The 20,483-nt window shown below is 40.6% G+C and overlaps 1 protein-coding gene across 4 annotated transcripts in view; it reads right to left on the bottom strand.

Moving 5' to 3' along the window:
• Window positions 1-12,217: 12,217 nt before the first annotated feature.
• The window catches only part of PKIB (cAMP-dependent protein kinase inhibitor beta), a 56,511-nt gene continuing 48,245 nt past the window's right edge, over window positions 12,218-20,483 (bottom strand). For all 4 annotated transcript variants that reach the window (XM_027751788.2, XM_039384441.1, XM_027751789.2 and 1 more), the window contains 2 exons: window positions 18,075-18,249; window positions 12,218-13,610 (listed from right to left, as the gene is read on the bottom strand). In XM_027751788.2, coding sequence (XP_027607589.1) covers window positions 13,525-13,610; window positions 18,075-18,222 — 234 coding nt within the window. In that variant the 5' untranslated portion in view covers window positions 18,223-18,249 and the 3' untranslated portion in view covers window positions 12,218-13,524. The remainder of the gene's footprint in view (window positions 13,611-18,074; window positions 18,250-20,483) is intronic.

Below are 20,483 nucleotides of genomic sequence, written 5' to 3'. Positions count from 1 at the left end.
GCGCCGGTCCCACCGCGCCGCCCCGCATTTAAAGCAGGCGCCCGGCGGGGGGCCGGGGGCGGGGGGCGGCCGCGGTCCGCCCCCGACGGCCCCGCGGAGACGCCCCACACCGCCGGGGGAAGGCGCTCCCCGCCCCGGGGAAGGGGCGCGGTGGTGCCCAGCCGGGACACACGGCGGGACGCGGAGGGGAAGGGAGAGGAAAGACTGAGGCACTGCTCCTCACCCGAGCCTCCCCGGGGGCACCCCCATCGGTCCCCGTTGCTATCCCTAAATGTAAAGTAACACGGTGGAAAAAACAGAAGCGGGCACCCAACGTGAAAGACTCCACTGAGGGTCACAACGCTACCGAGTTTTCTCATGAAGATTTTCAACCCCAGTTTGGTGTTGGCCAAGTGCAGATCCCTTTACCCCTCACAGCATCTATATGGATGCTTTCTGAACTTGGCATTTGGTGTTGCTGATTGGAAACAGCACCTTGCCCCCACAACTGGCAGCATTTGGAGACTAAGAATGAAGAAAGAAGGAAAAGAGATTAAAACTGTTTCTTTCTTTTTCTCCCCCCCCCCCCCAAGAGAGGGAATGTTTTCTTCCTAGTTGTTGTTTGAAATCCTTTTAAGATGCTAGGTGGTCATCTTGTCTCTCAAAAAGTTTTTCAGAAAGCAGCCTGTCTCTGGGACACGCCACAGTGTCAGCTTTTCCAGACCTATGACTTGGATGGATTCCAGAATACTGAATCTAGCACTTCAGCTCTCGTAACAAAACTCAGGGACTAAGTGAATTGCTGAGGAACAAAACCTCAGCAATTTTTTACCTTGTTCAGCCATACAAAATATAAATAATTATGAATATTTTCCCAATATTTTTAAATTAGTTTCTGACCATCATTTGCATTTCTTTCAGGCTCTTGTAGTATGGCACATTCTTTAAGCGTAGGGCAAATGATGATTTCTGATGGGATTTTAAGTAAATTTGCCATTTTCTCACTTGTCCTCATAAGGAATTAAACCCTCTCTGAATTAATCCAAGGAGTATAATTCTAATTCCTTTTACAACACAACAACACAATTTTAATTAATCTTCAGAACCTAACGTTATGAACTAGTGCATCAATTTCTCTTTAACCTTCCATTCACTTACTTTGAAGCAAAAAGTGCCCTCCTGCAGCTGCTCAGTTTATGTCTGACTGCCTCTTCTGACCAGCTCTTCTGAGGCTTTTCAGCCAGTGCTCAGAAAGCCATGGAGACTGGAGCATCACTTGAAATAACAGACTTCCAGTTGTTCATGAGACTGAAAGGAATCAGGTCCACCTTTTTTTTTGTCAAAGTTGAGTAATGCTGTACCTCCAAAGTTTGCAGAGAATATCAGTCTTAGTGGTGCATCTCATATGGATGTTCCCTAACTTCATGTCTGTAGTCAGTCAAACCCTCTGTAATGAATGAGTGCCAATTACACTTTGTAATTGGCATTGTCATGGCACAGGGCACATGGGTTTGGTATTGTGCATGCGTGTCATCCCTGGCTCCAGTTCAGTTTGGGGATTGTGTTTCCTCAATAGAGTAACATTATCAAGTAAATAATGCCCATCACTTGTAGCCAAACTCTGCAGTGGTGGTCTCACAGAATCTCATCGCTGGCACCCAGGCAGCTGACACACAAGTACATTCAAACTGACCTTGTCACTTACTTACTTCACCTGAGATGCATCAGTACCTAACGCGGACTACAAGAAAGCTGGAAAGGGACTTTTTCCATGGGCACGCAGTGATAGGAGAAAGGGTAAATGGCTTTAAACTGGAAGAGAAGAGGTTTAGACTAGATATTAACAATAAATTCTTCTAGTGCACAGGAACATGGTCACATCTTGCCTTTAGAGCAGATTAAATTTAAGACCTATCAACCTCAGCAGTGTCTGGGTCAGTTTTCTTCCTCTGCACTGACAGGGAACAAATTTGAAGCTTCTGTGTCATTTCTCATGCTTTGAGTTATTCCCTTCCTTTAGCACATAGACCTGTTCCCTTCCTGAGGACGATAATTTTTCAGCCAAACTTGTGAAATCAGTGAGACACTGGAACATGTTACCCACAGGAGCTGTGGATGCCCCATCCCTGGAACTATTCCAGGCTATGCTGGATGGGGCTTTGAGCAACCTGATCTAGTAAAAGGTGTCCCTGACCATGAGGGGTGGGGGTTGCAACCAGATGATCCCTTCCAACCCAAATCATTCTATGATTCTATGATATTAAATTCTAAATGATTTTACAAATATCATCTTGATCTGTATAAATGCTTTGCTATGGCTGGAATGGAGATTGCAGTGTGAAATACACTGACCTGGTGTGTATTTTAGGTTGCTGCACAAGAGACCAGCTTGGAGTTTCGTTTTTGCTGTCAGCAGTTTGATAGTTTTAACAGACTCTGTACTCCTCTGTAAAATGCCTGTGTGACAAAAGCTACCTCTGGAGATTCCTCTCTGAACACGAAGGGATTCATTCTCCTTTACACTAAACTCTTTACACCACCTGAGCAGTCTAAGTAGGCACATTTGTGTTTTCTGTGCAAGGTCTGCTTGAAAGATGAAAATGCTGTGGCAACATATCCCTGTGTAATGAGTAATCCTTGCTTCCAAAGGCCATTCAGGGTGAATGTGAGGCTACTCTAACCTTCAGCCTTCAAATAAGGGTCACAAACCCTGCTTTTAGCTACCTTTCCCCTCTTATAACCCTGCTTCACATGCTCTCAGACATTCAGAGAATGAGGCTGTCAGCCTCGTTCAGCCTTCGTTCTGTACTTGAAAGAAAAAAATTCACCTGTTCAGGAAAAAGAAAAAAAGAGGAGGAAGGAGGCACCACACTATGGCCACCAGACTCCTATGGTAGAAAAGGGGGGCCATGAGATTCTATCATGTGTGAATTCCTCACAATGTCAGGAGCTGCTGAGCATATAATCACTACAGCCAGACACTAAAGGCTGTAGAAATGTAGTGAAATTGGTGCAGCTAGTGTTTGAAGTCAGGTTTATCTGTCCTTCTGCTCTGTACCTCAGTGGATCTAATGCAGGCAGGGCACTCCTTCTACACCAATTCAGTTAAACCTCCGTTATTTCACTGTCTTTACAGTACAGTAGCCAGGAACTGAGTATTACTCTGTAAAGTTTGATCAGTAGTTAAGAGGATACTAAGTTATAAGATCTTCAGATAATTTAGTGATGACTGCATTATTCAAATATTTCTGTGTTCGAGGCAGTAAAGACCCTGGAACTGCAGAGTATCTTGTATCCATGTATGCAACAAAGGGCAGCAGTGATACCAGGCCTAACTCCCCTGGTATAAAAGCAAATGTAGGCACTCAGAGGACTTTTAGGTATTGAATCCAATTGAAACCAACATGATTCAGGGTCCTAACTGACTTAGGTGTTTCTTTAAACTCTTAGCATTGTGAAACATATAGAGGGCTACTTCTGAATTAAGGAAATTGAAAATAATGTGCAGCTGAAAGAAGAAGCTTTCCCCAAATGGACAGCCAGCTAGGGTATTCTTATCATGTTTTAAGCTTTTTTTGAAGTCCTGCTGTGAATCTCTGTGCAGTTTTGACCTCAGTGCAACACAGAAATGAACAGATTTTAGTAGCTATTGTGTCAGATGGGATGATGTTACTTCAGGGCTGAGTGCGATTTGATTTTTGATGTTGCAGAAAAACCTAATGTCAAACAGGGCAGTAGAATGTCCTTAACTAAAATTATCTCATATGCTCTCTAGCTGTCTGAGAGATTTTCTGTTGGTGAATCACGGAAAATATCTAGGTTTATTTACTCTATTTTCTTTAGAAATCCCAGTTTCAACAAATGCCTTATGGAGAAGACACCCAATTATGCAGCTGCACAAGGAAGTGGTCACAGAATGGCCCCAGGTACAAAGCATCTGTATGAATCCAGTCTTGTGCTGAATAAATCCCACGTGAGGGGCTTTGTTGGAGCTGGGGACCACATGATAGGCAGGGTGCAAGGTAATGCAGGCAGAAGCAGGGAAAGCATGTTTATACCATATCCCTTCTAAGAGCATGGCATACTGTAGGCAAAACTTAGGAGCATGTTCAGCAGGCTTCTTGCCACTGTAAAAGCTCAACCAAAATAGTGCCAGGACAGTCTAACATTAGACACAAGTCATGTTAAGGTCTAATTCTGGTGTTGATTGCTAATTAGTGAAAATGAAGTGGTCTGTGATCCTGCATTTCATTTGTGAAGATTCTCTCTTATGTTACAAATTGGTGTGACATGAGATTAGGAGAGTCCTGGAAAGTAAATACCCACTAATACCTCATTATGAACTATTAGACATATATTCGGATTGGTTTAAGCTGAGAGGACAGCTGGTCGACAATGGTTTAAAGAAGTAAGCAAATGCTGTGAAGTATCTCCAGGGTCTTCTCTGTGTCTAAAAGGCTTTCGAGGGGTTGGTATCTGTTATCTAATATTACTGTATCAACTCATTTAGAGGACTCAAGTCAGAGGTTCTCCTCAAAGAATTAGCCTGCACTAAAGCCTTCCTGGCTCCCGGTTCAATTCATTGAAGATGCAATTACTTTAACTTCATGCCATTACGCCCTTTTAATTTTAATATTTGTCTTTGCTTTCTTTTGTATTTAAGAGTAGAAAAACTATTTAAAAACCTCCAAAATATAACAGAAATATTTGATACAGGATGTCACTTACAATAGCAGTCTAGTTATTGTAAAATCAGTACAAGAAATCAGCTTTTCAGACTTACAATTTCACCATGGGCAAATGTAAGGTCGTACACTGAGGAAGAAAGAAAGAAAAACAACTGACTATTTCAGGGGTAATAATGACTCAGAGAAATTTAGAAGACATATGAATAAGAGGAACATATTAAATTAAAATAATCCTTATGTGGAAAAACAGAAAAATAGCACATAGATTTAAGGAGATTAGATGACTTGCATTTGACCTGTTACAACTGATTCTGAGAGTCATGTGTGGATTTGGTGTTCAGGGCATAACAGTGAGAATATTAGTGGAGCTGAAACACACTCTATATTAAGGTCCAAGGATTCTGTATTATAGCAATGGAGGCAATGATTTTTATCATCATCAATATAAATTTTACAGTGTTAAAGGTACAAGTTTAAATTGTCATATGTCATTAATGTCATATTCTCTTTCTGTAGCCCTAGTATACAACATGGAGGCTGTCAAATACTTACTAAGTGTGACTACTTGGAATTCAGTGTAATCAATGTCAAGCTAAAACCTTTCAGCATAACAAAAGACTGTGTAGTCTGCAGGGCTGAATTTAAGAAATTTTTGGAATAGCTCAATGTAGCTTCATTCTGTTTATCCATACTGAGGCATTCCATTTTCTGCATTATCCTGAAATAACTCTCAACACCAGATGAGATTTAGATAAGAAGTAAAATCAGGTTTATTTAACTAAATTTCAAGTTTAAGAAAACAGCTACTGAATTTGAAAAACAGATGCAAAGTTAAAGCTCAAGGACACAGCCACATCTGCTGGAGCCAGATGTGATCCCCCACTCCTCTGGGTTTGTGTCCTCCAAATCAAAATCTCTCATCTGGAGGAAGCCATTTTCTCTGAAGTTCTAAAATGAAGTGTTAACACACTCTGGAGAAATGTCTGAATTCCACAGTCTTGATAAATAATTTAATTATGTTATCAATTTATGGGACATTCACGGATGAACAAATGCCTGACACGGTTCAGGCATTTGAAATGAAACCTCATGCTGGGTGACCTAGCTGGAATTACACACCTAACCTGATTCATTCAAGAGTGCAACTATATCCCTGCTTTACATATTGTTTTGTGACCAAGCGTTGAGTTATTTCTGAGTTTTCATGAGTCTAAATACATAAACTTCCTGGAACACAAAATTCTAAAGCAACTTGAACCATTGTAGAGTTAAGATAGCTCATTACTAGCTTTAAATAGGTGCTACCATCAAGACAAACTTCAGGAAAATTTAGGTCATACTGGCTGTTGGGAGACAATCCCAGAGAAACAGTGGTCTCTTCAATCTGGTATACAAAATTCCAGTCACTGGAAGTTAAGCCAACAGAAATTTATATTAAAAATGAAGTGCATATTAGCTGTCAGGAGACTTCACCCTTTGACCAACTTTCAAACTGCCTTACAAGACTTTTTATCCCTGCAAGTTGTAAACTATGCTAATAACCACAGCTATTGAACATCATGCAGGAAGTAATTCAGAGAAGATCTATATCCTGGATTATGTAAGAAATCACATTGAGATGGTTGCAATCAGCAAGTCTACACCAGGAAACTTAAAATCACATCCCACTAGCTAAGCGTGTGTTTGCACTTTGCCAAATTCAGAATCTACCATGGGAAAAGATAGAGATATGCATAGAAAGGAAAAAAGGCATGCAGTCCCCGCCCGGATAATCATGGGACTCACTTTCTGGACTGTACTGCAGCAAGTGCCAAAGAGGAAGTATAGATACAGCCACTATTCCTTTAATTCTATACATTCATGTTTTTCAAAACATGTTTCAAAATATTTCCCTCTCCGTGTGGCAGTAGTAAACGTAATCCAGATCTTCTAAGGCCAAAATGAATAACTAATCATGTAGCATTTAAACAAAGCTTCTAATTGCATCTTCCTCCAGACCTTTGAAACTTTCTTGAGTGGCTGATCAGCCTTGCAGCCAGAGTTCAAAACATCCAGAGTCCGGAGCCAGTGGGGGGTGCAGGAGCAGGCTAACTTGCTTGCACCACGACTGGCTCATCTGTTCTTATAAAAGAAGGGCTATGGAGAAGAAACATGGGACAACTTTCATGCATTTAAGTCCATCTCACTGTGCTTTGTCTCCCCTGTCCTTAAATTTATTCCTTCTTACATTTCAACATTTCATTTTATCCTTTATAAATTTACCTAGAAGTTTCGACTCACAACAGGCCACGTTAAAAAAAAAAAAAAAAAAAGACACAAAGTTCAAAGGCTGTCTGAAAGAAGACACTTATTTCAGCACTTTCTTATATTGCAACACCATCTCTGCATAATCACATGCTATTTGTTTTCTACAGAATCTCTGTGTTCAAGTCAAGGGCTGTTCAGGGACTGGCTCAAGGGTCTCTAATGTGTCTGTCTGATATGTAAGATTTACCCAGAACTTGCTGGGAGGAACAGCAATGAGTTGTCCTTTTACCATCTCATTTTAGTGAACACAGAGGCAATTAAAGAGATTAGTTTCTTGTATTGGGCGTTTAAAGCACTAATAGTTGATGTTGGGCATAAGAAGGTGTGAGTGAAGCGAAGGGTGAGCACTGAAGAAAAGGCAGTAGATGGATGTGAGCTTTGAATGGAGTTAGATGAGAAACTAAGAGGGAAGGAAGGAACGTGATGGGACTGTGAGCAATTAAAAGAGAAGATGGGTACAAAATTGGTGGGAGGAATAAGAAGGTTCAAAACGTGTAGTTCTCCTATGAATGCACGTATGGAAGTTTTCCTGTTTTTCACTTAAAGGGCCCTTTTCTTTCACAGTGCCCTGGATGTCTTGGCTCAGCCCCGGCTGCCTGTCGGAAGCCGGAGGTTGTCCGGATAGCTGCCGGGGAAATCTCGGCTCCCCAGGCAGCTCTGTGCAGGGGGTTACTGGGCCATGGGGGGGCTGCTGGGGACCGCGGGCTTGCAGGAGCCACAGCTTTGCTGGAGAGAGAGAAGTAATGATAATAGTGCTGCTGTTTTAGCTGCGCAGAGGGACGCCGGTGCGGTCCCTATGCAAGGCGCCTCCGAGGGCAGGTCACCTGCTCTTCACCGACAGGAGCTGTAAGGGAGGCACGTTTCCAGCCCAATCTCCCTGCTTTGGAAGCCTCGGGAGTTCTGGCGCTCGGGGCCCCTGTAGGGCTGACCCGCCGGGCCGGCAGAGGCTGGACGCGGCCGCGGGAGCCGAGACCGGCCCGAGGCAGGAGCGCCCTCTGCCGGCACCGCAGAGGATGTCATCCATCCCGCGGCGCCGGGCGGCCGAGGCGCCGGTACAACCGCCGCTCTTTGTCATGTTATGGATCATCCTTAAGGACAGGCGAACTCCGCCGTGTCCGAGGCGCTGAGAGCCGGCGGGCAGACAGAGGCGAGGGCTGAGGAAGGCGAGGGCTCCGTGTCCCTGGCAAGGCTCGGGCGCCACCTTGTGCCCGCTGACCGGGAGGTGCCGCCTGGCGGCCGCGGAGCCCGTCCTTGGGGAAAAGGTGTTCCTGCAACCTAAGGAAAGTGGGTGCGTTATGAGAAATATACATCTGGAATACTGCTGAGGGTGCTCCTTCCTTTTGTGTTTACCCTGCTGGTATATAATTTGCAAACATGCCCTAGAGATCTGAAAAAAACCAAAACAAACACCCAAACCAAAATACACAGTAAGGTTAAACCAGCCACAGATTAGCTTTTCCGTACACTGTATGGTAAGCACTGGGTTTACACCGCCAATCCCTGCATAGCAGAGTGCCAGGAATAAAGCCCTGGTAGGGATTGTCCAGATCCTCACATCAGGGCCCTTTAAATAGCAGGCAATTGTTGAGTACATGTTTAACACAGAAAAGCCCACAGCACCCAAGAAAAAAAGAAAAAAATCCATCAAATCTAAGTCTTGCACTAAAATCCAGAGATCTGGCATTAGGCTATGGGGCAAGAACAAGGTGAAGTGACACCCTTTAGGCTTCCTATCACTCCCAGCCATCTTGGGATATTAACTGGCCCCATTGGGCTGACAAGGGAAATAAACCAAAATAGTAACATAAAGTAACAGCTCTCAGCATTTATTGCTAATTACTAGTCAAAGTAGAACAGCTTCAGGTTGGGAAGATGAAACTGAGTTCTCCCTAACAAGAGGTCAAAACCAGTCTGCTGTGGCGGGATTGACACCCCAGCCCAAAATGCAGAGTGGGCACTCAAAGCTGGGTACCAAGCTAGGCTCAAGCACCTGTTTTACTACAGAATTTATGGGTTGAAACATGAAATGCCTCTTGTTTGCCATCACCCACATTTCTGAATACAGAGGCACCAAGGTTCTGGGCCCTTAGCAAAACTCCTGGAGTGAACGTCTCAGATGAGCTGGAGACAGTCGGCCTCTCAGCAGGCCAGTTTGCAGCTGGGTTTGAGGTCTCTTAAACTGTCTCCAATTCCTTGCACAACCTACCTGAAAGCTGAAGACCCCACTAGATGGCAGGACCGTTTAAGCCTTTGCTATTTCTACTTCAGAGCAAGCGCCCCAGCGGGCTCAGCCCACTGGTCTGTGCTGTCTGGACCGTGGGGTTTATAAGCTGTGCCAAACCAGTGGAGAAATCCATGCAGAAATCTCTGCTCAGTTCCTTTTCACAGGCTTTATCACACACAGAGCTCCATCAGACCGAAGAGAGGAATACAAACTAATCCTAATTTGCTAAATCTTTAAGTATTCCTCTTTGCATGTGTGATACATAAAGCATATTTGGCTTACTGATGGTAACGTGTAGTTTAAATCTCTTCTAGCCTCTGCTCTGTTGTAATTTTTAAGTAATGCAAGTGGAGTTATAATTTTGTATGATCACCATTGTATGAAAGTTGCAAAACAGAGAAGTGGCTGCTGTGGGTCAGGTCACAGATGGATATAACTAAGTAAGATGTCTTGGATAGTGCAAACATTTCCACTGATTAGCTTCCTTGCCTCCAAGCATTTGTGTTTATGGACTTTCTGAATTGGGAAATATTTTCTGTTTGATTAGTAACTCATGACTTAAAACTAAAGCTAGATATAACTCACAGTGTAGCTAGTATAGAACCAATTTTTGTCTTCAGTGATAACTAAATTTGGCCTGCATATGGCTGCACTATCACTGATTTGGAAATTTCTTTTAAAATACACTACCTTGTGAATTGCTTTGCCACTCATTTCATCCACCCAAGTTCAGCCTATGCACTACTGCACCAAAAAGATGGTACATAGCACAGGTACATACCTGTATGAAGAATCAGCAAATAAGCTTCATTTTAAAAAATCCTTAATTACTTCAAATTATCTAATTAACATTCTAATAATCAGTCCCCTACTTCAAATCTATTTAGTGTTTTATTACCTTTCAGATAAAAAATTGAACTCTCCTGTTCTATAGTAACAAAAGATGTACCTCAGAATATATATTCATCCACCTCTTAAAAGAAGCTTATGATGAAGGGCTGACCCAAAGAAAATTACCTTCTTAATGACATCTGGTAAATATCATGGCTAATTTTCTGTATATTCAAAATACCTAAATTGTTTTATATATGCACAATAAAACTACAAGGGTATTTCCTGGGGTTTTTGTTTGTTTTGTTGGTTTTCTTTGTTTGTAGTTTTGTTTGGTTTTGTTGTTTTGTTTTAAATATGCAGAGTGGGTAAGAATAGATAATTGTTTCATTAAGTTTTAAAATTTGGAAACAACAAAGTTAACTTTTTTCTTGGTACTAATATGAAATTCTTTATAAAAGCTCAGAATAGTACTGTACGATGATGAAAAAGTTACTATTACCTATGCCGCACTTGCTGGAATGGAAATTGGGATTAATGCATTATAATACCAGATTAGCCTTAATAGAAGTTTGCTGCATTAATTTATCAAGGTAATTAAGTATGTACCTAATTTTAGGCACCTAAGTAGTTCTGTTGACTCCTGTGAGACTAGTCTGCATTTAAAGTTAAGCACGTTTTAAAATACCCTGCTGATTCAAGGCCATAACTTTTTGGCCACAGTGAATTAAGAGAATGCACTGTCCTCAATAACCCATTAGTTAAGCTAAAGGGAGGTGGTACAGACTGGATAATGGTAGAAACTGGATAAACTGGCTCAATGAAAAGTATATTCAGAAGCACTTCATTTGTTCTTTACAGGCTCAGCTGAGGTTTAGTAAGTCTATTACCTATCTTCAAGATACTAACAACAACATGAACCAGAGCCTTCCCAACTTTGGCTGTGCTTAAGACAGTAAACCCACCTAAACCCCAGATTCCTGGACAGCATGGAACACAGTCCCCCCAGACAGCTCTAAAGGGGCTAGCTCCCATCTGCCTGAGTCAAGCATAATGCACAACTAATAAACTCTGCTCGTGTTCAAAGATTATATGGCACAATGTCTCCCACACCAACCAGTTTGTGGTTCAGTTTATACTGGTCAAAAATATTCATCTGGCTCAGAATTTGAAAGATTTGAAAAAATCCAGGCATAACTAAATATTCCTCTTCTATTTCTGAATGAGCTCTCATGCAGTCTAGACTAATATTGTTTAGACGCAAACAGTACATGCATGTGGCAAAGAAGCATTTCTGTGTCTGTAGCTTGGTTAATATGCAACTAGGTAATACATGTGTACCACTGTATAACATATTACAGATATTTTAGAAACATTCATCCCACTTTTAATTGAGTTGCATTTTAAATCTTAGTTTTTACTACTTAGGTATTTTTTCAAATTTTCTTTCTACACAATGTATTTCAAGCACCAGAGTGCTTACAGTAATTCTCCAGGGTGTTGAGCACTTTTGACTAGTTCTAAGCTATACATTTGTGAGCAGTTAACTCCATTTATGTATATAGCTGTGGAATTATTTTTATATAGAATTTAGCACATGAATAATTTGCTAAATTCAGCTGGTTCATAATTGGTGTTTTAATAGTAAAAAACTTCAAATCATCTTAGGCTAACAAAGTACTAAAAGTATCTATTCCTGTAGCCCAAATTTCAGTGTCTGTATTCTATCAAAGAATCTAAATATATTCAGTGCTGCAACTGCGAAAGTGCAGAATTCAATATAGGCTGTGACCCGGAAGAGCACATTAGCATATGCTCCACCTAAAGCATATAAGGGATTCTGTTTCAGTAATACTTGGTTACTTGATTTCCATGGGATCATTATAGCTTCTTATAATTTGCCAATTTTATGTACTGTAATGCTGTAAAGGAGGCTGGTATAGGAGAATGAGACTGCAACCCAGAACAAGAGTGCGTGCCACAAATATAGTTGTCTCCAAATCCCTCTCCACTGTGGTTTTCAATGCTGATCCTCCCGCATCAGCTACTTCAGTCTCTCAGGCTCTCTTACGTCACCTGTTTTTCTCCAATGGAGTAAGTTATTTTACCTTTTCAAACCTGAAAAAACCCCTGAGATGTTGCACTTGTTACATGAATACAGGCTAAAGAGAAGGGAAGTAAATGTCAGTTCAGTTGAAACTGGATCCTTTATTGAATGGTCCCCAAACAGCAGGGCATGAGTAAGTGCACAGCAGGAATGGAAGTTGTACAGAGAGGCCTCTTACAAGTTCTCTGCCAGCTGCAGAATACACAGATATTTTATAGACGGAATACCAGTCAAATGTGGAATGTACCCATCAAAGATGCTTCCTCTGTCTGGCTACAATGCAACAGTGGGCAAATAAAAGCATCTGACTGCAGGTGTTGGTTAGGTTTCATGATGTATGTAAATGGCTGCTACCCAGGCTATAGTGAAGGTGCTTGCCTGTACCTGAATCTTAGGTCTCCTACAATAAGGGAATGAATGCCAAGTATTTTCAGGAGCATGACCTCGATAGCAAAACAATTCCTTTCAAGAGACAAAAAGCTTTACTTAAAATGTTTGTAAAAATCACAATGATTGAAACATCTTCATTGTCAGCAAACAATAAAGCAAACTCTAGATAAAATAAAAGAAGCATGTATTATAGGGTTTTGTCATACAGGAGAAACATCAAGGAATCAACCCAAGACAGAAAAGATTATAGATAATTAATTTCCACAGTGAGATTAAACAATATTCATCATATACAAACATGGCTACTTTATTTTAGATACACATGAACAGCTACAATATTCAGCCTGAAAACAAATGACAGAAGTGGCAAGACTGTACGAGTGGGAGATATGCCATAATCAAATTGAGCTAAGGAGAGTTTGAAAACAGTGGTGTTTAAGTAGTTTACAAAACCTTTTGGAGACAGGAGAAGGAAAGAAAACATTTTCTTTTTTTTTAAATTTCTCACACCCATCTACATATGTCTAATGAGAACAAAAATCTCAGGAGATAAATTACAGATAATGTCTGTAATCTAATATATACTTAATATCATGGTGGAGAGAGTGAATACACCTCTATGTCAGAGAGGAGAAAGCTGTTTTAGGAAATTAAGATACAGGATTTTTATTTTGAAACAATCATTCTTGGAACATCTGCTAAATATATTAGTTGGAACTGTCAAAGAAGATTAGTTAGGATGAATACTATAACTATGACAAAACCCCAAACAAGAGATACATTCTTTAGTTCTCTTCCCATTTGGATGTGTAGAACACTGGTTTTGAAGGATGACAGTATTAAAAACAGTATGTCATCCACATTAATGTCATCTAGATACAAGTGTGTTGCAAAACCATGTCTATGCTCCTAAAGTTGCTACCACACTTCAGAAAGGGTGACACAGGGAAGCTGGAAAGTCTGTTGATAGGTTTCATTAACCCAGCAGTCCTTAGGTGTTAGGAATCATTGCTTTTCCGTTCCGCCTCTTGACTTTCCAGCAAGGCTTTGGATGATGGCACTTCTCCACCCTCTGCTCCTGCATCTAAAAATAGACAGAATTAAATATTTATACCACACACATTCTCATAGCTTTTTTAATGCAGCCAAATATTTGAGTTCATCTCTGTTTGGACTGGCTCTTTATTACCACAGTCCTGGATGCTTTAGAAACAGAAATTAACTTGCAAGATAAAGACCTTGCAGAGGATCTTTCAAAAGCAATTACCTATTGGCGTTGATTTGCCTGTTCCTTGCACAGACTGATCAATGTGTATTTGGCTTTAAGAAATAAATTGGAAATAACTCTGTATTACTGTTATTCTTTTTTTACATGGGTCATTTCCATAGACAAGTTACAATATTGCATTCCTTTGAGCACTGCTTGGTTTCAGGTAGATAATGTTACAGTTTATGAACATGCCAGTTATCTGTCTGACCTTCTTTGCCAAGAAATACCTATGTGAATTCACCCTGTCTTCACAAGAGGAGGGATTTTTTATTACTCTGATTTGGAAGTTTGCTCTTCTATAGATTAGAGTTGAATTCTTACATGACTAATATATGTAAAAGCTCCCCAGTGTGCCTGGTCATTATATGAAGAGTTCCACACTGTTTCTTTTGATCCTCAAGTTTAATCACTAAGAAACAGGAACTTTTCTTCCCTCAATTTCCTTTATAACCATAATAATTTTCACATTACCTTCAAGCCCCACATGGCAGTACCAGAGGTAACAGAATACCCAAATCTATGGCAGCACATAGTTTTTGGGGACAAGGAGAAGTCTACTCAGCACATCTGGCTGTACCATCTTCTACTTTAACAGCAATAATCCAAGGAGTACATTTTCAGCTATTTGCCCTGGAGACTTGCTATAAAATATCACAAACACCCAAAAGAGTTACATGTCTTGATCTCTACATATCATAGCAAATATATAATGCTGTACACAATTCATCAGCTAAAGCTGTTGGCAGCAACTGATTATGTTTTTAATTCTGGCTAGACGTTTAGAGGCTTCGGAGTTCTATACTGGTAAATAAAGAACTGAGTTATTTGACACCCTTCAACATTAGGTATCACAGCACTGTTGTGGTAAGGCAGACAAAGCAATATGTTCTATTGGCTGTTTCTGTACAGGGTTGGATGTCTAATAATAGAGGAGTCTTGCAAACAGGGTAGAGGAAAACAGTTGGTTAGAGGAAATCTAATCTCATAGTTGGTAGCACTTAGGCGTGCAAACAGGTGTTAAGCTGCTGAGTGTATCAAGATAGTTATACATAGTCACCTAGGAAAAAATCAGCAAACAATAAAGGGTATGGACAGAATGGTGCCCTAATGCAGATTACCAAATGTGGGAGACAAGCATAGCTTCTTTGCTCTCTCTTTGTGTCTTGCAGCCTCCTCTTCAACCTTTGGATCACCAGTGACACCAATCAGCTGTTTAACTTGGTTCCAGTACAACCTCCCACCAGATCACCTGTGGAAAGTCTCCACCCTCCAAAACTTATGCACCATAAGAGGACAATCAGACAGGATACAGATGGTCTTCATTTCAGAGTTAGGCTCCAAGATAAACAGCTGGTGCCAGAATCTCTCCCTCTAATCTCATCAGAACATTAATGTGGTGTGGCCTGCAGAGTACATGGACATCTGTATCACACAGCTACAATCCTTGTATAAATAAAGCAAATCTCTTTTCTAAGACAGACAAAAGGTATTAGCACATCCTGTTCCTGATTTTTCACTATGACAGGAGCTGAAAGCATTTTAGAAAGAGGAAATGTATTATACAATGAGCATTAGCTAAATTTGAAACAAGATGGAGAGAGTCCTCCTCACCACTTCCCATAATCTTCACTGAATCTGAATTTCAGAGCAGAAACAAAATAGGGCATACTTTATATAGCCACATGTTCCATCTTCTGCACTTTTCTCATTTATCTAACTTCTTTGTTCTGAGCTGCAAATGACTTTCAATTTTTAATAAGTCATTGTTATAACCTGAAACAGGCAAAAAGAGATGCCTGTTTGAGCTCCAAATGTTTTGCAAACAAACTCTTTTCCTGTCACAGCATTTGATCTTCAAAACTGTCTTTCCATTTTGATGAAGTCTTCTCAATTTGCTTGCTGCCTCATCAAAAGTTCTACTTACAACACAACGAGGCTGTAATTCCCTTCTGATGCTTATGGAATTGCCATCCCCAAAAAGCATCCAAACAGTCAGTGAACCTAACTGCATCCTGTATTCATTTCCTATTATCACTGCTGTAAACTGCTGATAACAGAATCTGCTCCCTTCCAGCAATCTCTGGCACAGCTATATGTCAATGACAAAAACAAAGTACAATTCCATGATCTTAATTTTCTTCAAATCCCGGCAGTGCTGGTACCTGTATTTGTAAGAAAGCATCGCTACATTTTGCTAAAACTAACATAGCTATGTTTCATTTCTTCCTCTTAATGCATTGGATGGGTACTAGGAGAGGAGGACTATTCTGTCTGGAGGGCTAAATACTTATTTTATACTATGCTGTAACATTTCTTATAACAAGACTTTCCCTCTTTCCCGTTTATTTTGGCGGGGGGAGGGAGGGAGACTGAAGAGAGAAAATTTTTATGCTTTAGAAAGTATATTCTTTCCAACTACTAAACTTTCCAGAGGCTAAAGTGAAACAAACATGAGAAACTTATCTATAGCTGTTGTATTCTTTTGTGGTCTAACATGGTGCAACTCCCTCAAGATTCACTTCTCTAAACAATACAAAGCCTAGTTACCCCTAATATAGCAATGAATATTTCAGTGGATTGAACCTGTCATTTCACTTCCACAGCTCCTGACACTAATAACAATATAAATTCCCATCTACCTCCCCTTTGGTAATGGAAACAATTCTTTCCTGCTGAAGCCTGACCATGCCAGGCAGAAGAGCTATTTGGAACAAAAAACCCCATAATATTTGAAAACCAGAACATTAAATGTTAAGTGACTGTTTGTACTTCAGAATGGATTTCTGGTGCTTCATCTGCACACACCAGAAGGAGAAAATCTGCAGGGACATAATGTTCATATTCATAGCGAAAAAAAATCTCTCCTTGAGACAAAGAGTTTTAACTGGACTCACAGGACTCCCAGCTTTACTTTGATTGTACTCTGTCACAGGAATCCCACCTGCTCTTCCAGATTCTCCTAGTTCCCCTCACTATTACCCTGCAGCCTGAGGGTATCTGACCTTGCCATCTTTCCCAATTTTTTCTTCATTTCCACCCTATTTTCTTCATAAATCCTTGCACCTTCCTTTCTCAAAAGTAATGTCTTCTTCCAGCACCCATTTAGATTCTTATTTTCCTCTCTTTTCCCAGTTCAAGTCAGGGTAAGGTCATTTGGTCCCCTGTCACACCTCCTGGAAGTGTTCTTTCCACCTGCCCAGCAGTCCTTTGATTAGACCCATGTTTGGTTTAGATTACAGAACCCCAAATACATGAATATAAATTAAATCACCAAAGCAAAGACAATTTGTGATCAAATAAATCCTCCCCCCCCAGCCTTTATGGTGCTTTAGGAAGCTGTAAACTCAACATCCTGTAATTGCTTCAGGCAATGTAAAATGAGGACATGCATCCTCATCTCTCCTATAATCTACTTCAGTTCAGATTCATGGACCCTCCACACCTCAGTGCAGGCTTGCCTTTCCCTGTGCTGCACCCACACCATCACTGTTCCTGGATGTGGGACCATCAGTTGTGGTGGCATTTGTCATGGCAGCAACAGTGATGAGCATGAGATGAAAAGGTTTGCTGAAAAGATTCTGATTAAAAAAGCAGGGGCAAACCATGTTTAAGGTCAACCTATAATTTTCACTTCATATGCATTAGAAACCAGATTTTTCTGAGTATGAAAATCCCCCTGAAGTCACTCTGAAAGTAAAAAGCTCACATGCAAAGCTGGTGTTGATTAGACCTGTGCTAAATCAACAGAGCACCTTATCAAATTAAAGGACATGGCAAAATTGGGCACTGGTCTCAGATAGCAAAGTTGAAAGCCTACAATCAGGAGTAAATCACTATAAACCCTACTCTTAATGTATATGCCTGAGTTAGGTTAGCTGTCATTGGATTAACAGCACAGCTTGCTGTCCTGTGCTAAGTTATCTCAGCGCAGGAGTACATTTGAATTTGTAGCTGGTGCGATGGGTTTTCCAAGTTGCCCATCAATGCAACTATGTTTGCTCTTCCTAAGCGGAACTGGAATTCAGTTCCTAGCACTGAACTGTTTCCCCAGGCTGCTGAACACTGAATCTGTGGGTGAATATGGCAAACAGCCTGGGTTACTATTAACTTGTCTTATCAGGAGATACAAGAGAGAACTGCATTGGAAAGTTGAACTTATTTATAAATGAAGAAATAAATGTCCGTATTGACATCAAAACTGTGTGGTGGCAGAAGCCTTAAGGAGAAAGCAAAGGACGACTGCATAAAAATGTTCCTGTCTGCATGTGCAGCCATTACCTTCTGAAACAGAGAGATCAGCCAGTTTGTGTGGCAGGTCTGAAGTCCCAGCACCAGCAGGAGAGCCCAGGATATCTGGTAAGGCGTTGCGGCGCCCTGCCCGTCCTGATGCTGCAAAATCTGTGACCACAGGCTCCACATCAGTCATTGCTGACTCCTTTCGTCATAGCAACGTCTGCAAACGGAACAAACAGAAGAGGCAAACAGTAGCCTGATGGACGCTAATCACCTGCTCAACAATACAATAGCCATAGGATTTGCCCAATGGTTCTTTTGTTATTAAAAGCCATACATTTCAATACTGAGTGCTTAAGCTTTATTTCTGCCCCAGCTGAAGATAAAAGAACGTCTGTCCATTTCCTTTGCACATCACATTAGCACTATGAACAACTCTGTACTTAAAATAAACCTGTGAACAGGGTCAGCAGCAGCCCTTTCTGCCAGCCACCTGTATGTCTTTTCATGACCTGTTCCCTTTTTTTAAGTGGTTTTGCCATACAACTACCTGGAAGGAAACTGAAACTCTGTTGTCATAGTGTGTATGAAGTAAAGCATGTTTTCTTTATTATCAATCTTGCTCAGATTCTTATTTACAGTCTTGTTAGAACAAACTCGTTTCACAGAGGAGCAAATTATCCAAAAAAGACCTCTCAAAAAACAAACTGAAATTCTTCATAAAATTTCTTTATCCAGTAGATACCAAACCACTTGTTTTCCTCTACTCCTCGTTAGCCTGGTTGAACTTCCGCTTGGGAATGTGACTTTTAGCTAATAAGTAACTGAATCCTGGAAATAATAGAGTCAACAGCGCTCTGCTCCCTTGTTCCCTGTCTCAAAGCCCATTGAATTGAATAGGAAAATTGCTGACCAAAATGGGCTTTGGATCAGGCACGGAGGTGTTTGCAGGATCACACCCTAGGGCAACAGATTAAGTGAGAACACCCTGAGTAGAAGGAGGCGATACTTGGCTGCAAGTGGCACACAGGGATAGTGTGTGAAAACTGCCATTAGCAGTCACAAAAGACTATCAGACCAAAATTTACACAATAATTGCTGATAATTAAGAGTAATTTCTAATAATTAGGCATCTGTTACTCAAAAACAATAGTTACTTGCCCTATATGAATGCAGTTCGGTGCACAATACGGAAACAGGAATTTTGTCTCTTTGGGTAAATACGGTCAGCACTTTGAGTGAGAAGGGATACAGATGGAACTGGAGACCAATCCGATGGAAGGCTGTCAGCTTCTGTTTGACAACTGTCCGTATTTAGGATAAGAATTGGATAAGGAAAATCACAATCATGTTAGAGTTGTTAGTGTTGTTAGTGTCGTTCGTGTAAGAAGCAAAGCATCATAATCCCCTTTCTAAAACTCTAAGGTTGGGAAATATTAGTGCTTTCATTTCATGGAAATAAAAAATTATAGAAATAGAGGTCAAACACGACTTGCTCTGATTTGCAGGAAGGAAGGAGCAGAAATTTGATTACTGATGCTGACTTGGCATTTGCACCACAAACATTTTCTCCCTCAAAGTGCCTTTCAGCTGTGTCATTCCAGAAACAAGAATAAATATTCTTCATCTTCTTTATATCTCTAAATACTTTGTAATAGAAGAAATGCATAATTTTTAGTGAGAAATGAAGGCACAAGTAAAATCTGCAAGTCTGAAAGATGACCTGAACATGCAAATAAACCACTTTCTTTAACCAGAGTCAGTAAGTAAAAGTTCTGACCTGGAGATTTAGCAGAAGGTTCCTGTCCTGCATGAAAACAGGTCAAGTCCAAATGAATCTTTTCCATAAGTGGCAAGAATATAAAATCATGGATATTCAAGAATGCAACTTTTGAGAAAATACATAAAGTACATGCATTGACATTCTCAGATATAGCATTATACTATGCATTAATTAAAATGGCTAAGATTCAGTACTTGACATGTAATATAAAAATAAGGAGAAAGAATCCATGTTTACAGACAGTCTCATGTTTTTTTGTGCGTGTCCATATTTACTTAACTGTAGGTGTTCTAAATGTTTTCTTCACATGCTCACCAGAGCAAGTACAGACACCGTAAATTACACTTCAAGAACAGAAAATACTTGGGATCTTCTTTTGTTTAGTAAACCTGTTAAAATTTGTTCTCAGTTCCAAAATACCGGTATTGCTGCAGTTCCTGCCCATTTCATTTCAGCCATTTATACAGTGAAGACAATATTACTGTTGCGAGTTGACTCCTGTCCACATGACGATCTACAGAATGACATTAGTGTTAAAAAACACCAAAGACTTTCTCAAGCCTGTCTTGTGGAGTTTTTTCCATCTTTTCTCTCCCGCATGGATGTTTTGGTCCCTAAATGGTTACTTTTTAAATGGAGAAAATCTGCTCTACAACTCATGCTATATTAAA

This window comes from Pipra filicauda, unplaced genomic scaffold (assembly GCF_003945595.2).
Source record: "Pipra filicauda isolate LSUMZ 115617 unplaced genomic scaffold, ASM394559v2 scaffold354_size748207_pilon, whole genome shotgun sequence".
NCBI classification, from domain to species: domain Eukaryota; kingdom Metazoa; phylum Chordata; class Aves; order Passeriformes; family Pipridae; genus Pipra; species Pipra filicauda.
Note: the sequence above shows the minus strand (reverse complement) of the source record. Positions and strands in the feature narration are given on the sequence as shown.